Genomic DNA, 18,659 nt, shown 5'->3' with positions numbered 1-18,659 from the left:
GTTACCATGCTGTCTTTGTGTTGGAGGGAAGGTTGGCAGCTCTCTCCTGGCAATTAGGTCAGGGTTTATTTTGCTGTTGCATACCATTTGCCGAAGCCTTGGGGAAGGACAGGAACTGCTGAAGGCAAGGGCAGTGCTTCAAATGAGGTCAATGAGTTATGTGCTCTCTTTTTAAAATTTATTTTCAAGGCTTAGGCCTGTCTAGAAATGGCTCTTTGTAAACTCCAGCAGCCCACTTGGAGGAATATAATGTGGGATTAAAAAAAAAAGAAAAAAAGAAACTTCTGAGATTTAGCATCTGGGACTGTACAATAGGCTACATTTTTCCAGGGTAATTGTTCGTTTTGTAAATCTGATACTGCTTATAATTCTTTGGCTGGGAGGTGGTACTGGGATTTAGTTTTAAATGGAAAACGCCTCTGGCTTTTAATTTTCTGGGCCCAGCAGTTTTCTGTTCTGGAATGGAGCCCTTGTTTCACACAGTTCATGTTTAGCTGCAGGGGTTTTAGTTTATAGCTTAGACTGGTTAAGCTTTTACTCCCAGAGGCCTCTGCATAGCAACTGTAGAAATCAACAAATAAGTTCATTTATGTCTGCAGCCTCCTCTCAGTAGCTGACTTTTTACATTTCCCAATATCCATTTCCTGACTTTTCTAGCCCCAGAGAAAAAAGCTCCACTAATTGGAGCTTATTTTAATTGAGCCTTAATATTGGATCTCACTGGAGTTGCCCCCAGAGCTGCTGAGAACAGAAGGAAATGAAAGTACCTAAGGTTGAAGATGGGGTGTGTGTGGATGGGGGTGTGTGTGTGTGTGTGTGTGAAATTTTTCACTTGACCTACAGATTCTTTTCCCTGCTGAATAAATCATCAAGCCTGTTCACATTTCTGATTAAGGATCTGACAGCAGACGATAATAAAGACAATTGAGGTGTGAGACGTGTGATATGGAGCTGAAGAAATTGGTTTCTATAGTTACTTGACTGATTTCATGCAATTTTTAAGGATCTTTGTGCTAAATAAGAGTGATTTCCTGAGCAACCTTTTTCCTTAACTGTGCCTCTTGAACTATGAAATTTGTTGTTGCTTAACATTGCTGCACTCGGCTCCTAGGTGCCAGCAGCAGCAGGTTATTTATGAATGTTTTAAGGGCCCTTATTGTTTGGATTAATGTAGGAGCTGAGGCAAAACAAATGGAAATCTAGTAAGATCCTTACAATCAATGTAGTGTGTTTTCACTAAAACAGAAAAGGAAGAAAACATGAACTCTGGATGGAGGAGTTTCTGGATTGGGGGGAAGAGAACTATGAAAGGAGAACATTAAAAATGATTTGAAACCAGAATCATTTTATTTCAGCAACAAAAAAATTTCTGGTACTCATTTCTTTCCAGTGGAAAACTTACCTAAAAATGTCACGTGAAAAAAGGAACCACAAGAACTATACCTATACCCTTTTAGCAAGCCTGGCTTGATGGTAGATTGTGTGGGGATGCGCACTCTGTGGCTGCTCTGAATCATGAGTGGTCCTGTTTGTTTTCATTAAGGACTGATTAGATGCTTATCTTGCTTCGAATTCCAGCCACTTTTGGAAAATATATATCAGAAATCTTACCCTTTTATCATTAAAGGCCTTTCCTGTCTGTTCTTCCTTCATAAACTTTCAAACATCTGGATGATTAGATTAAATTTTCCTTCAGGTTTATATGGAGTGGTTTTGGTTGGTTGGTTGGTTTTTCTTTTATGTGTGTGTGTGTGTGTGTGTGTGTTTGTTTTAAATTCCCTGAGGGATGAATAGTTGGATAGGATTTTTCGAAGAAAAGTCTAAGAGCAAATGTGAAGGGAAAAACTTCTCCCTGAGAGCAGGTGGTGGCAAACCTGTTCTTTTTCCTCCCCAATCTTTTCACAGCTCCATTTATTTCTTTTTCCTAGCAAGATTTAAAAGACCATATATTTTCTTTCCAAAATATTTGGAAAGTTTTCTGGTTGCTTCCTATTCTAAATCCTCTTTGATTAAAAAAAGAATCAAAGACATTGGCCCAGTTCCAAGAACAGGGCCACCCTGTATTCATTGCAAATGCTTGATAAAAGTAAAATATTGTCATTTTTGTCATCCCTTTGCCCCCTAGAGCTCTTCATAACTAATATTCTTAGGGCCTCTAGTTTAGAATCAAATATGCCATATTTTTTTAAGAAAAAACTTTTTGTTTTGTAATGGTGATATAGCCAGTTAACAATGTTGTGGTAGTTTCAGTGGACGGCAAAGGGACTCAGCTGTATGTATACATGTACCCATTTTCCCCCAGCACCCCTTGCATCCAGGCTGCCAGATAACAGAGTTCCGTGTGGTCTTCAGTAGGTCCTTCTTATTTATCCATTTTAAATAGAGCAAAACACCATATTTTGTTTGGGTGCAATAATCATTGACACTGTCTTATAGAGTTGAATTGTTGTATGGTAATTTGTAAGGTTATCATTTGGGATATGCTAACTGCTATCACACTGGTGTAAACTATAAAGCTTTGGTTTGTCCTGTTTCGGTATTTGGCTGTTGAGGGAGTTTTCACTGTCCAGTCCCGAAAATTAGCACAGATGCCTTCCAGTGTCTCAGTTAAAACTGCTTTGCTCTCCTTTTCCAGGTAATTACCTACCTACCAAGGTGGGCACAGGAAATAGATTAATGACCGCATTTCACAAATATAGAACTCCAAAGAACTATTGAAGGAAGCTGTAGGCTTTATTGATCCTGAGAAATGTTTCAGCAATGATGTCTGTCATATAAATATTAAATCTCAGCTTGAGTCCCCTTTGCACATAGGCTTATACTTCATGATTGCCTCTAGCTGTTAAGGGCTAGAGTTTTGGTCTTGGTCATTTCTCCCCTTGGTTTTCTTGTCTCTAATACAGGTTTAGAATCTATGCATTCCCTCTTGACAAACTGTTCAGTTGAGCAGGTTTTTGTAAAGGTGTCTAATTTCTCTTCATCCTTCCTGTTGATTTCTTCCAATGTTGTCATTCTCATTCAGCACATTAAAAAAAAGTAAACTGGGTACTTCTCTGGTGGTCCAGTAGCTAAGGCTCTGCGCTCCCATTGCCAGGGGCCTGGGATCGATCCCTGGTTGGGGAAACTAGATCTCATATGCCCCAACTAAGATCCAGTGCAGCCAAATAAATACATATATACATAAAGTAGGCTGCCTTTGGGTTTGCCTTCAGCTTAATCTCAGTACAGTGAAGTAGCTCCTGCTACATTCTATTCTTATTGACCTGACAGGTTATCTGTCTATTTGAAAACCTTGTTGTCTGGCTAAAATGTCTGTGGATATCAGACTTTCTTTAAATTTATTTTTATTGGAGGATAGTTGCTTTACAGTGTTGTGTGGGTGTCTGCCATACGATGACGCAAATCAGCCATAAGAATACATATATCCCTATATCCCTTCCCTCTTGAATTCTAATTCCAACTTTGGGGCCATCTTTTTCCTGTTTTCTATTTTCGCCTAGAAAAACATCATTATATGTGTCTTCTCTCTTTATTGCAACTTTATATTTTAAATATGGACACTTTTAAATTGTGATGGCTTTTTTTCCCCTTAGATACTTTTACTAAAATGTAAGTACTGACTTCTTCCATTTCACTGTCCATTTGTGAAGGGTTTTAAATAGATTACTAATTGCCAGATTGTGACTTCAAACAAGCAGGGGCATTTTTGTTCAGTGCATCTGCAGACTTGTCTGAAATGTGTGCTGTGTGTCCTAGATTACCATCTAGCCTTGAGTGTTTTCCTTTCTTACCACATCATCCAGAATTCTATGGATCAAGCCATCTGACCTTGGAGTTCAAACACCCTGATTCCTTAAACATTTGTTATATATATTGTGACCCTTATTTCCTTTTAAATATCTTCTTTCTCCTATGGGAATGTGAGTTCAGTACATCTGTGCAGAGTGAGACAAAGATTCATTTTCTTTGTAACAATTCCTAGCATTCCCATTTTCATTTGTTATCAGACAATAGAAGAAAGAAAAAGGAATGCAAGACGTGTACCTACTGGCACCTTAGTTTCACAGTACTTCCTCTAGAAACTACAAAAATAAGTATTAAATTATTAAAATGCGTAACAGTACCCTGAAGTACTTGGGATTTTTGTTTGTATAAGATATAAGAACTATAAGAAATACAATTCTCCATAAAACATTATTGTACAATAAATAGAATACTGACTCATAAGACTCATTACTGATTAGAAAATATATTATTTAGGTACAAGAAGGGTAAGGGACTTTTTTATAATGAAATTTTAAAAGATATAGAGTCAATGAAATGTGATGGTAAAGGCTAACTGTTAAATTATAGCAACTTGTGTTTAAACTTTATGCTGGTTCTCCATGAGCCAAAATTCGTGGAACACTGAACAGGGCAAAATGAAATTTGTCATTAAAAGTACATTCGAGCAATCAAATTAATGTAGTATGGAGAAGGTGTTCTTAAAATGACAAGTTATAAAGAACTTGTATACATAGCAGAGAAACAGAATTGCCATGTTTCAAAGCATTGGTAGTCTAAGTGGTTCTCAAACTCAGGCGTACATAAGAATTATCTGGAGGACTCATTAAAACACAGATTGCTGGGTCCCAGGCACCTATGATACAGCAGGCCTGGGTGAGGCCTGAGAATTCACATTTCCGACCAGTTTCCACTGATTTTGCAATTGCTGTTGCTGCTTAAGAGACCACACTTAGAATCCTTGGTCCAGGAGGAGAAACAAGGTGGCCTTTAAAAATCTATCATTTTTATTTTCCCATTGACTATATAGTCATAGAAGGTTAAATTAAATACTATGATTTGGGGAATCTGAGAATTGGCATCTTGAATTGGCATAGTTCAGTCACCATCCAGTTACCATTCACTTGGTTCTTTCTTGGACACAGGAAAGCTACAGTAGGTTTTTTTAATGGATATTTTCACAAGAGACCTTTATTGGTTATGTCCCTGGATTGGTGTACATAAAAAAGACGACATTTTAGTTTTTATTTAGAGCTTCAGAAGGGAATATGCATCTTTAATTTTGAATATGGGATCTGTGTGTCTTGAGAGACATGTTTTCCTTTTGCGGGAAAATGTATATATTATAGCGGAGGGAGCATTGAGGTAGGAGTCAGGAGTCTTGGATGCTGATTCAGTCTACCATTGTCTCAATTCCACTGTGGGAAAATCACTTGACCTCTTTGAACTTACCCAGTTCCTTGTATTTAAAATGAATGTAGCAGTACATGCTCTGCTTGTGTTACAGAGCTGTCATAATTTAGGGAAGGGTGAGATATTAGAGGGAAAACCAGTAGCTTAAAAACATTGGCTATGGAGATGTTTAAGAAAGATGCCATCAGGCAAGATTGACCATGAGCCTGAGATTGACCATGGATATGTCTGTTTCCAAAAACTAACATACCAATTTTGTATGTGTGTGTTGGGGGAGTGGTTTCCTTCCAGAGGTTGAGAATAAAAAAAGACTATAAAAGTAAGAACTGGGGGGAAAGTTCTGTAATCATATCAATATAGTACATTATATTTCTTTTCAACAATATATAAAGTACTGTGTTTGAGTGTAAGGGGGAAAGTGTCCAGTTGAGATTATGTGGAATATACTATTTTCCTGAAAGGTGAAGTTGAATTATAAAGGCTAACTAGCAAGATAGCGCCTCTAATTCTGCCTAGTAAGCTTTTGGTTTCTGTTTTCATACTTGTTGCTTGATCCTAGACATGGACACAGTCACAGAACTACATGGCCAAGAGGAGTAACTAAAGCCCCAGCCTTCTAGCCAGAGAGACAAAAAGAGGAGTCAGCCCCAAGGAACCAGGATTTACTGGGAAGAGGAGGTAGAAAGGGAGGAGCTCAGGAAAGCAACCCCATATTCTTATGTTTATTTCTTGTTCCCACTCGAGCTACACTCTTGTCATATGTGACCTTGACCTACTCTGCATACCAGTCAACAGTATAAATCAATATGCCTCATGAACATAAGTGTAAACATCTTCACCAAAATATTAGCAAATCAAATCCAGTGATACCTAATAATAATATATCTTGACCAAGAGTTTACCCCAGGAAGGCAAAGCTGGTTCAGTATTTAAAAATTAGTAAAATCTAACATAATAATTGTCTAAGAAAGAAAAACCATGTGACCATATCAACTGAGGCAGAACTATGTTTGCAGATTTCACCATGCATTATTAATAAAACTCTAAGCAATCTAGAAATAGAAGGGACTTCCTCAGTCTGATACAGGGCCTCTGTTAAAACCCTCCCACTAATACCATTCTTAATGATGAAAAGTCTGAATGCTTTCTTCTAAAGATTAGGAAACATTATATTGCTAGTACAATAAGGCAAAAAAAGAAAAAGCATACAGATTGAAGAGAAAAATAGTGTGTCCTTTCATTCTATTAACTGTCTTTTACAGAGCAAAAGTTTTTAATTTTTATGAAGTCAAATATGTGAAAAAAAAAAAATAGACCTGCTTTGGCTGTCAATGTCTGAGAATTCTTTTCTGGGCCATAAGTCATGAAAGCTTTTCCTTATGCTTTTTGCTAGAAATTTAAAGTTTACATTTTGAGGTTAATTTTTGTATAATGTGTGAGGTTCAAGATTCATTTTTTTTTTTTTGCCTGTGAATGTTCAGTTGCTCAATTTGTTGAAGTAATTGCTTTCTCAATTGAGTTGTTTTTCACCTTGGTCAAAAATAAACTGGCCATGTTTATGTGAATCTGTTTCTCGATTCCCTATCTTGTCTCATTAATCTGTGCCCATTCCTTTGTCAATACCACATTATTTTGGTTACTGTAGCCTTATATAAGTAATTCTTAAAATTGCATGGTGTAATTCTTCCAATTTTGTTCCCTTTTTCCCCCCAAAATTGATTTAGCTTCTGATTTCAATTTCCATATAAATTTTATTATCAACTTACACATATCTACAAAAAAATTTTTATTGGAATTATGTTGTCTGAAGGTCAGTTTGGAGAGAATTGAACCTTTACTGTTTCTTACAATCCAAAACAATCCATAGATTGTTAAATCTTGCAGTCCATGAACACAATGTATCTCTCCATTTATCTGTTTTTTTCTTTTATTTCTTTCATTTGCATCTTGTGGTGTATAGCATACAAGTATCTGTATGTGTTAGATTTATACTTATTTCATTCGGGGGAAAGCTATTTTAAGTGGCATTTAAAAAAATTTTAAGTTTCTGACTTTACTTAATGGTATTTAGAAATGCAATCATTATGTGTATTGACTTGCATCTTGTAGCCTTGCTTAAACTTGTTATTAATCCTAGGAAGTTCTTCAATTTTGTTTTTTATAACTACCTTGAAATTTTCTGTGTAAATAATCATGTCACTTGCAATCCTGTTTCCACTAGGAAACCTCTAATTCAGTGCTTTTATCACGCAGAAAGTTTACATGTCTTCATCCACAGTGTATTATGCTGGCCACAATACATTGAGTTTAAGAAAGTTTATTGTAAATACAGGACCCACCAAACTATGGTCAGTTTCTATTTTTATTAAGAGTTTTGCAAAATTTTCTAAAACATTGTGTGTGAGATTTCTGGAAACCAAAGTACAATTTGCAGAAAGAAAATGTTTTACTTTATAGGGAGAGGAATCTGATGACAGAGGTCAGTTTTAAAACTGTTTGGTGCGACTGTCTTGCAGATACCATTTCTCTACAGGGAAAGACTTTAAAATATAGCTTGTTGTTTGATTTGTGCTGCAGGGTAGATTAGCTACAATTGTATTTTGTCACCCTGAAGTTCTATATTGTGACAGCATCAGACTCTAAAACTGTATATTTTATTTAAAAGACCATCCTCAACAAAAGATAGTTTACAACTCCCGAAAATAGTTTTCTAACAGTTTATATATATATAAATACACAGTTTAAAGGACGGATTTCTGCCCTGTAATTTGTGGAGCAAAAGGGAAGTGGTTCCTAGTTCATTTTCTTCAGTTAAGTCAAACTTTTCTGCTTTGTTAGACTCAGTTACCTATAGCTTACTGGCTTATTCTTTGTTTTTCCTTTGATATTATAAAGTAATTTGAAATGATCTCTCTGAAATGGCCTACTTCATCCCAAACTGTTTTCTGCTTTCATCTGGTCTTTTTTTTTTTTTTTTAAGTGTTAAAAATTTGGTTAGTGTTCTTTTAGAAGAATATTCTCAGGATATATTTATGGTTCCCCAGTAGGTTACTTCAGTTGACTATCTTGGAGTCTGATCTTGTTTGAATATTTATCTAGCAATCACTACCTAGTTCTTTCTCCCTTTTTCTCCACAGTAACAAGATTTTTGATAGGAATGGAACATTATTTCTCTTCTGGAAAAGCCCAAGGATCTGTGTAGTGATATTTTATTTTGACTTCTTTACCTTGTTGTTTTTTAAAAAAAAGAATACCATTTGACACTTGCCTTGGTGAAATGATGCAATGTTTCATACATTTATTTCTCAATTTTAGTATATTAAATTTATCTACCTTAATGGGACATCTTTGATAGATCCTGTGTACAGCTTAGTGCCCAAATATCAAAAAATTATACCTTGTAGATTTCATCATTCTGGTTTAAGCATAGTGATAACAGTACACCAAAACAATACTGACTCACTTTCAATCTTTTGACATGAAGATAAATATAGAGTAAATCCATAAAAAATGTGATATATTGAAAAGGCTTTGATGGCTCTGAGTTCTGTTTTTATCACTTCTTAATTGTGTGACCTTTATGATGTTTTCCCAATGTCTTTAAAGCCCCACTGTCTCCCTTAGTTAAAAAAAAAAATACATGTATACTTTTCATGTTATTATAACAATATATACCTTTCAATGTGATTGTAAGAGTTAAATGAATTAATTTGAAGGAAGCGCTTTGTAAATCATATAGAACTGTTTCCTATAATACATAAAAACTGTCTGTTTTTAAGTACAGTTGACCTTTGAACAACACAGATTTGAGCTGTGTGTGTTCACTTACATGTATATTTTTTTCACTGAATATCTAGTACTACATGACTTGCAATTTGTTGAATTAGGGATATGTAGATATGCAGAAACCTCTATAAGTTATATGTAAATTTAATTATGTGTTATGTATTAGCTGCTCAGTCATGTCCAACTCTTTGCGACCCCATAGACTGTATCCTGCCAGACTCCTCTGTCCATGGAATTCTCCAGGCAAGAATACTGGAGTGGGGAGCCATTCCCTTCTCCAGGGGGTCTTCCTGACCCAGAGTTTGAACCCGGGCCTCCTGCATTGCAGATTCTTTAATTTAGTTGTATGTTAGTTATGAGGTATATGGAAGACCAACTATAAGTTAATGAATTTTCTATTGCGTAGATAGTCAGCACCTCTAGCCTCACATTCATTGTTCAAGGGTCAACTGTAATTCGCTTTTAATCTGAAAAATTTGACTGTCATTTGGCTGCTTTCGCTCCAATTTACAGTTCAGCTTATTCTTCAGGCATTTCTTATCTGTGGTTAAACTTAAGGAGAGGTTAAGCTCTAGATGTCTTTCTTCTGTTCTATTCTATACTTCTTCCTTACCTAAATTCTGCCTCTTCTATTTAGAGATTCAGGACTAAGGAGTTTATCAGAGCAAAGGAATCAGAATATGATGTATACTTGGCTGTTAGGGAAATCTGTTATTTATTTTGATCTGATATTTATTTTGCACTGTCACATATTTGGGAAAGAACAGAGAAGTGGGCTTAGTGGTCAGTTTCTTTACCCTGTCTGAGCATGGCTCTGTGTAAACACCGATTTTTTTTTTAAAATTCTGTCTTCTAGTTACAACAGTTGGAGCTTGCGCAGATACAGCAGAGAGATGCTAATCTCACAGCTCTTGCAGCTATTGGACCAAGGAAGAAGAGACCACTAGAGTCGGGGTCTGGAAGTGAGGTATGGAAACAATGTTTGTCCTTTTATTTATCATGTCAAAAAAGCAGGCCTAAAGGAAGCAGAGAATGCAGATAATTTACTCTACCTTGCACACTGTTGCTGCCAAATGCTTGTTAAAGCTCTCCTTTGCCTATTTTATAAAATCTTAATTTTTGTTTGTTCTTGAAAATATATATTACCTTGAACTTTCCTCCAATTTGCTACCTGTTTTATACTTCCCATCCCCCACCACTGGTCATATTGAGTTTCACTATCTCAGTTTTTTCCTGTACATTCTTTCAGGCAGTTTTATATAATTTTCTCCTCTCTGGGTGTCTAAATCCAGCTCATCTGTTAAGATCAAGTCTGCCCTCTTTTTTCCACCATGACCTTGATTCTGCATACCCACACTAACTTCTCTTTTTTTCGGCATGTAATGTGTTTGCATGGCATTAACCGTTCTCTGCTCCTCACATGAGTATTTTCTCTTCAGTGAGTTTATGAACTTCTTGAGCAAGACTGTAATCCTTTCCTTTGAATCTCCCACAGGACCAGGTACATAGTCATATATATTCAATAAATGTCATTAATTGTTTGATTAACACCAAGAAAGGATCTTACATCTTTAGAGCAATTATTCTAGATGAATTAATCTATAATGCTAGATTTTCAGATTGGTCATTGGGGCTAAGATACAAGAGTGAGAAAGAGCCCTGAGTTAGGTCAGTAATAAAGAAACTGTGGCTCCTCTGTTGTGCTCTATAAAACTTAAATGTGCTTTGGGACAAGCTCTTCCCAGCACTGACCCTAAACATTAACAGTTCCTGATGAATGATAGTCATCTCTATAGAGGAAAGATTTTAAAAGTCTAGTTCTTTTTATTAATAAAAATGTAATGGATATAATACATTCACATGCAAAAAAAGTCATAATATAAAAATGTTTGAAAAGATGAGTTTCCTCCTCCCAGATTTCTAGTCCCCCATCCCCTGCCCAACCAGATGTAACCACCGTTCAGATTCTCACATATCCTTCTAGAATTTATTATGAATATGGACGTGTATCTATTGTTCTGCTCTTGATACTTTTCCCCTTTTCCATAATCTCTCTCATATAATTTACCTCAATGTTTTTTAAAGGTGTTACATCACTGTGTTTAGATAAACAATTATTCAGCCAATTCTCTAATAGAAATTTAGGTTGTTTCTGGATGCTTCTGTTACCTCAGAGTGTCCTTGTACTTCCACTGTTGTGCTTGTTCAGTGTATCTATAAGCTGAATTCAAAAAAATGAAATTCCTGGGTTAAAGACTGTGCATGATAGGAACAACTTTGGAAAAATTCAAACATATTCAAAGATAGAGTAATATAATGAATCCCCTACATACTTACCATCCTGATGCAACTACTATCATTTTATGCCAAATTTTGTTTTATTTATATCTGCACCAACTTTCTCAGGTAAGTTTTTTACTCCTCGGGTTATTTTCAACACAAACCCAGATTCAGTATCATTTTACCCATAAATAATTTGTTGCTTTTCATTTTTGATAAATATTTAAAAATTGCCCCTGAATGATTTGTATCAGGTTTTGCATCCATTCGTGCCTGTTTTTCCACACAGTCATTAACCCAGGGGATTATCTTTTCCATCTGATGACTGGAAGTACAATTTTTAATAGTGTTTAAATTCCAAGTGAAATTGAGCAATTTTTTCATGTGTATATTGACACTTTCAATTTATTTTCTCCCACTCCACACCCCCCTTCTCTTTTCCTTCAGTTTGTCTGGGCTTTATTCATATGAAAGTTTGTATTTTGTTAAATTAAAAAAAAAGAAATCAGTCATTTTCTTTTGTCCTTCTTGGATTCCATTGTGTTTGGAAAGCCCTTTCTTAATGATTAGACTTACGAGTTAGTACTTTTATCATTTCAGCTTTAAAGTATAAATCTCTGATTCATTCAGAATTTGTTCGGAATAATAGGTGAGATCTGCATTTAGCTTTACTCCCTTTCTCCCTCCTCATTCTCCAGACGAGCAGATTGTCCCAGCACTGTTTTCTCAATAATTCTTTCCCCACCGATTTGTTGTGCCACCTTTATCACAAGCAGGTTTGTGTCAAATACAGATTCCTATATGTATTTGAGTCTGACCCAGTGCTGTCTAATAGAACTTCCTGTGATGAACACGTATGGAGTTTGAGCTGCCTTCAACAGCTACATAACAGCTGTTGAGCAGTTGAGCTGTGGCTACTGTGATTGAGGAAATGAAATTTTAACTTTAAAAAGTTTATGTAAATTTTAATAGGCACACGTGACTAGTAGCTGCATATAAGTGCATGGGGCCAGTCTACTGTTTATAGGTTATTTATATCTGTTTATGATTATTTATGTATTGCTGCCGAATCTTTTTTCTTAACCATCTCAACCATTTTTAAGTGCACAGATCAATGGTGTTAAGCATACTCACATTGCTGGGCCCCACCCCCCCAGAACTTTTTCATCTCGCAAAACTGAAACTCTATACCCATTAAACAACTCCCCATCTTCCCCTTTCCCAGCCCCTGGTAAGCAACACTCTGCTTTGATTCTATGAATTTGACTACTTAGAGTCCTCATGTAAGTGGAATGAATCATACAGTATTTGTCTTTTTGTGACCTCGAGGTTCCAAATCTTAGTATATTTTTAAAATATGGTAAAACTAGTCCAGTAGAAATTTTTATGTTCCTAACTTCTCTACCACAGGATGACCCACTGTCCTTTATTATTGGTCTATTTGTATATAAATGTGTGCAAATATTTTATTAAAAGTGAGGCATGCTGTTTCATCATTAAGCACATTCCTATAAATATGGCCTTGGTAGCATACTTTTTTCTTTTTGGCAGGAACAGTTGTTTGTAAATTTGTTCATCCACATAGTTATTCTTTATAATATCATAACTCCTTTGAGAAAGATAGAGGAATGTCTGAGCTCCTGCCCTGCTTGTTGATTAATTTTTTCAAAGCTTCATTTTTATGTGTCATTTGAGTTTGTCACAAATCTCAGAAACATAAAGGTTCCCTGGTTTCTAATAATCAGAGATTGTAAAGTACTTTTCATTTATTGTATGTTTGAATCTGAGAAAGTCTATAGGTTACAGGGGGCAGAAATGAAATGTACTATTGATATTCAAAATGGTGATTTTTAAAAAATCAGTTTCTATCAGTATTAAAATGGAAATTATTTAATTTTTATTTGTTTAGTGGAAATTTAAATTTAAAAATTTAATTTAATTTTTAAATTTCAGAACAGATATATGTTCTAACTTGGCTATAAATATACTGAAGTGTTTGTCTGCTTGGTGCTTCTTCAGGTTTGAGAATTTAGGCACATGTATTTTCCCCTTTATTCCTGTATTTTTAACTTAGATTGTTGTCAGACTTTTTCTGAATTATAAACAGACAGTACTTTAAGTAATCCAACCTGAATTGAAAATGTCCATTTCTTTATTGAGTTGGTGACATTTTAGTACAATCCTTATTTTGAAATTAGCTGAAAACTACTTTTTTGTGTTGATTTGTATTCATGGTTTCTAACTTTAAAGGCAATTTTCTTTGAAAAATGGGAAACTGGAGAGAACCCTCCTATATGCTCTTTCAGTGTTTACATAAACTGCTGATTGATTTGCCCCTCCAGTCACTTAAATTGCATGAATCAGGATTGTTAAAAACCCTTTAACAATTTGATTTTTTTATTCTCACAAATAACACAAAATTGATATTTGAAACCATTTATATTTTTATTATTCTGTACCTAAAAATTGAGGGTCTACTTATTGTCTGCCTCTTTCTTTATAGATGGAAACCTGAAATGTTATCTATTTGGTCTGAATTTGCTGGAATAAGCATAAAATCCCAGAGGGGAGTGAGGTGGAGTCTTGCTCTTTGAGCAGTAAATCCTTGGTTCAAATGCAGGTTTTTCTAGTACCTAAGGGGAGAGCTTTCAGTTTGGAACACTGCATACAGTGGTGGTGATTTTTAAAAATATAAACTTCAGAAAATTAAACTTAGAACATTCAGCATTCATAGCTTATCCTTTTTGCTGATAACAAATCAACAAAAATAAATTTGAAGAAATTTGTTTTAGACCTTCTTCCTTTAGTATTTTTTTCTGTTATGCAAAACTCCCTCTTATCCTTCAAAAATCTTTCTAGTTGTACAATTTATATATTAAACTATCCTCTATGTAGATTTACATTTAATATTCTCAGAAGTCTTGCTAGAGTTGAATAGCATCAGCCACTGTCTCCGGGTGTTACTCTGGCAAAAAGCAACAAGTACCAATTATCATTTAGAACCAACTGTTTATTCCATAAGCCTGTTGCATCTAAGGGAGGGGGACTGTTAAAATTTACTACTTTGGAGTATTTAATTTCTCCTTAATTTACTTCTGTACATTGAAGTTATATATAAGAATATAAGTGTATGAAATCAGTTCTTAGATCCACATAGACTGTACAGATACCTCTGCAGTAATCTAGAACCTACTTAAAGATTTAGAATGTTTGCATGTTTGTGTTTTGTATGTATATTGGTTAGGTGATGTCTTTGGAATGTTAAGTCATGAATAACTTCACTTTCTCCATTAATTTTAGGCCCTTGGATTAGAAAGAATCTCTCTTCTGGATTAGCAATACTTTTAAAAAATTATTTATTTATTTATATTAATTGGAGGCTAATTACTTTACAATATTGTGGTGGTTTTTGCCATACATTGACATGAATCAGCCATGGGTGTACATATATCCCCCATCCCGAACCCCCCTCCCACCTCCCTCTCCATCCCATCCCTCTGGGTTGTCCCAGTGCTCTGGCTTTGAGTGCCCTGTTTCATGCATTGAACTTGGACTGGTCATCTATTTCACATATGGTAATAGAATTGTTTCAGTGCTATTCTCTCAAATCATCCCACCCTTGCCTTCTCCGAACAGAGCCCAAAAGTCTGTTCTTTATATCTGTGTCTCTTTTGCTGTCTTGCATATAGAGTCATCATTACCATCTTTCTAAATTCCATATATAGGTGTCAATATACTGTATTGGTATTTTTCTTGCTGACTACTTCACCTGTATAATAGGCTCCAGTTTCATTTACCTCATTAGAACTGATTCAAATGCTTACTTTTTAATAGCTGAGTAATATTCCATTGTGTATATGTACCATAGCTTTCTTATCCATTCGTCTGCCGATGGACATCTAGGTTGCTTCCATGTCCTAGCTATTGTAAACAGTGCTGCAGTGAATATTGGGGTACACGTGTCTCTTTCAATTCTGGTTTCCTCAGTGTGTATACCCAACAGTGGGATTGCTGGGTCGTATGGCAGTTCTATTTCCAGTTTTTTAAGGAATCTCCACACTGTTCTCCATAGTGGTTGTACTAGTTTGCATTCCCACCAACAGTGTAAGAGGGTTCCCTTTTCTCCACACCCTCTCCAGCATTTATTGCTTGTAGACTTTTGGATAGCAGCCATTCTGACCAGCATGAGATGGTTCTTCACTGTGGTTTTGATTTGCATTTCTCTGATAATGAGTGATGTTGAGTATCTTTTCATGTGTTTGTTAGCCATTTGTATGTCTTCTTTGGACAAATGTCTGTTTAGTTCTTTGGCCCATTTTTTTATTGGGTCATTTATTTTTCTGGTATTGAGCTAAACAAGCTGCTCATAATATTTTTGAGATTAATTCTTTGTCAGTTGCTTCATTTGCTATTATTTTTTCCCATTCTGAAGGCTGTCTTTTCACCTTGCTTATAGTTTCCTTCGTTGTGTGAAAGCTTTTAGGTTTAATTGGGTTCTATTTGTGTATTTTTGCTTTTATTTCTATTACTCTGGGAGGTGGGTCATAGAGGATCTCGCTGTAATTTATGTTAGAAAGTGTTTTGCCTATGTTTTCCTCTAGGAGTTTTATAGTTTCTGGTCTTAAGTTTAGATCTTTAATCCATTTTGAGTTTATTATTGTGTATGGTGTTAGAAAGTGTTCTAGTCTCATTCTTTTACAGGTGGTTGACCAGTTTCCCCAGCACCACTTGTTAAAGGGATTGTCTTTTCTCCATTGTATATTCTTGCCTCCTTTGTCAAAGATAAGGTGTCCATAAGTGCGTGGATTTATCTCTGGGCTTTCTGTTTTGTTCCATTGATCTTTATCTCTGTCTTTGTGCCAGGACCATACTGTCTTGATGATCATAGCTTTGTAGTACAGTCTGAAGTCAGGCAGGTTGATTCCTCCAGTTCCATTCTTCTTTCTCAAGATTGCTTTGGCTATTCGAGGTTTTTTGTATTTCCATACAAATTGTGAAATTATTTGTTCTAGTTCACTGAAAAATACCATTGGGAGCTTGACAGGGATTGCATTGAATCTGTAGATTGCTTTGGATAGTATACTCATTTTCACTGTATTGATTCTTCCAATCCATGAACATGGTACATTTCTCCATCAATTTGTGGCATCTTTGATTTCTTTCATCAGTGTTTTATAGTTTTCTATATATAGGCCTTTTGTTTCTTTCAGTAGATTTATTCCTAAGTATCTTATTCTTTTCATCGCAATGGTGAATGGGATTGTTTCCTTAATCTTGCTTTCTCTTTTCTCATTTTTAGTGTATAGGAATGCAAGGCATTTCTTTGTATTAATTTTACATCCTGCAACTTTACTATATTCATTAATTAGCTCTAGTAATTTTCTGGTGGTGTCTTTAGGGTTTTCTATGTAGAGGATCATGTCATCTGCAAACAATGAGAGTTTTACTTCTTCTTTTCCAATCTGGATTCCTTTTATTTCTTTTTCTTCTTGATTGCTATGGCTAAAACTACCAAAACTATGTTGAATACTAGTGGTGAGAGTGGGCACCCTTGTCTTGTTCCTGATTTTAGGGGAAATGCTTTCAATTTTTCACCATTGAGGGTAATGTTTGCTATGGATTTATCATATATGACTTTTATTATGTTGAAGTAAGTTCCTTCTATGCCTGCTTTCTGGAGAGTTTTTATCATAAATGGGTATTGAATTATGTCAAAGTCTTTCTCTGCATCTATTGAGATACTCATATGGCTTTTATCTTTCAATTTGTTAATGTTGTATATGTATCACATTGATTGCTTTGCAAGTCTTGAAGAAGGCTTGCATCCCTGGGATTAAGCCCACTTGGTCATGATGTATGATCTTTTCAATATGTTGTTGGATTCTGTTTGCTAGAATTTTGTTGAGGATTTTTGCATCTGTGTTCATCAGTGATATTGGCCTGTAGTTTTCTTTTTTTGTGGCATCTTTGTCTGGTTTTGGTATTAGGTTGATGGTGGCCTCATAGAATGAGTTTGGGAGTTTACCTTTCTCTGCAATTTTCTGGAAGAGTTTGAGTAGGATAGGTGTTAGCTCTTTAAATTTTTGGTCTAATTCACCTGTGAAGCCATCTGGTCCTGGGCTTTTGTTTGTTGGAAGATTTTTGATTACAGTTTCAATTTCCGTGCTTGTGTTAGGTCTGTTTTTTATTTCTTCCTAGTTCAGTTTTAGAACGTTATACTTTTCTAAGAATTCGTCCATTTCTTCCAAGTTGTCCATTTTAGTGGCATATAGTTGCTTATGATCCCTTCTATTTCTGTGTTGTTCATTGTGATTTCTCCATTTTCATTTCTGATTTTGTTGATTTGCTTCTTCTCCCTTTTTTTCCTCAATGAGTACAGCTAATGGTTTGTCTATTTTATCTTCTCAAAGAACCAGTTTTCAGTTTTGTTGGTTTTTGCTTTAGTCTCCTTTGTTTCTTTTTCATTTATTTCTGCTCTAATTTTTATGATTTCTTTCCTTCTACTAACCCTCAGTTCAACCCTAGGGTTCTTCATTTCTTCTTTTTCTAGTTACTTTAGGTATAAAGTTAGCTTATTTATTTTATTTTTCTCTTGTTTCTTGAGGTAAGCTTGTATGCTATGAACCTTCCCCTTAGCACTGCTTTTACTGAATCCCATAGGTTTTCATTTTCATTTGTTTCTATGCATATTTTGATTTCCTTTTTGACTTCGTCCTTGATTTGTCAATTAGCAATACTTTCAAATAGTTTACCTAACTTACTAATGATCCAGCCATCATAACTATTTATTTTGTTGAAAATATAGATTTTATTTTGACCTTATAACACATTGGCTTGAAAATCTGGTATTTCTCTTAAGATTAAGTGGTTACAGTGTCAGATCAACTACATGGTGCTTATAGTATTTATATGCCTAGTCTGTGTTGCTTTAAAGAGTGTTCATTTGCTAAACAAAGCAAAGAAATTATTGCCACATAGATCAGTGTATACTCTTTCTGTCTAGAAACTGGTTAGAGTACTGCCCTGTAAAATTGTGAAGATTTTAGGGGAAGAAAAGGGACTTTTTTGAAACTTTGCTTGGCAATAAATACAAATTTTATTGAATCAGAATTGCTTTCAGACAAATATATTTTTTTCCACAGTTGAATTCTAATTCAGAAATTAATGTCAGAGAATGATAACGTTTTGCTATTTCTCCCAGCTATTAAAGATACATCCCTAAAATTCATTTCTTCTTTATTGTACTTTTTAAGTGTGTGTACCTTCAAAATAAGGCATTTAATTTAAGCAGACTTGTAACTAGTATTAAACCAAGGATTCTTTAAATATTATTAGCCAAGCAAATTTTATTTGGACAGAACTATAAAATGATTCTACAGCAAAACTGTAAATCTATA

General features: G+C 35.1%; 1 protein-coding gene across 2 annotated transcripts in view; it reads left to right on the top strand.

The window, feature by feature from the left end:
- The window catches only part of TAF4B (TATA-box binding protein associated factor 4b), an 89,498-nt gene that overhangs the window by 56,849 nt on the left and 13,990 nt on the right, over positions 1-18,659 (top strand). For both annotated transcript variants that reach the window (XM_043889393.1, XM_043889394.1), the window contains one exon: positions 9,839-9,949. In XM_043889393.1, coding sequence (XP_043745328.1) covers positions 9,839-9,949 — 111 coding nt within the window. The remainder of the gene's footprint in view (positions 1-9,838; positions 9,950-18,659) is intronic.

The sequence above is a fragment of the Cervus elaphus genome, chromosome 27 (assembly GCF_910594005.1).
Source record: "Cervus elaphus chromosome 27, mCerEla1.1, whole genome shotgun sequence".
Taxonomy (NCBI): domain Eukaryota; kingdom Metazoa; phylum Chordata; class Mammalia; order Artiodactyla; family Cervidae; genus Cervus; species Cervus elaphus.
Note: the sequence above shows the minus strand (reverse complement) of the source record. Positions and strands in the feature narration are given on the sequence as shown.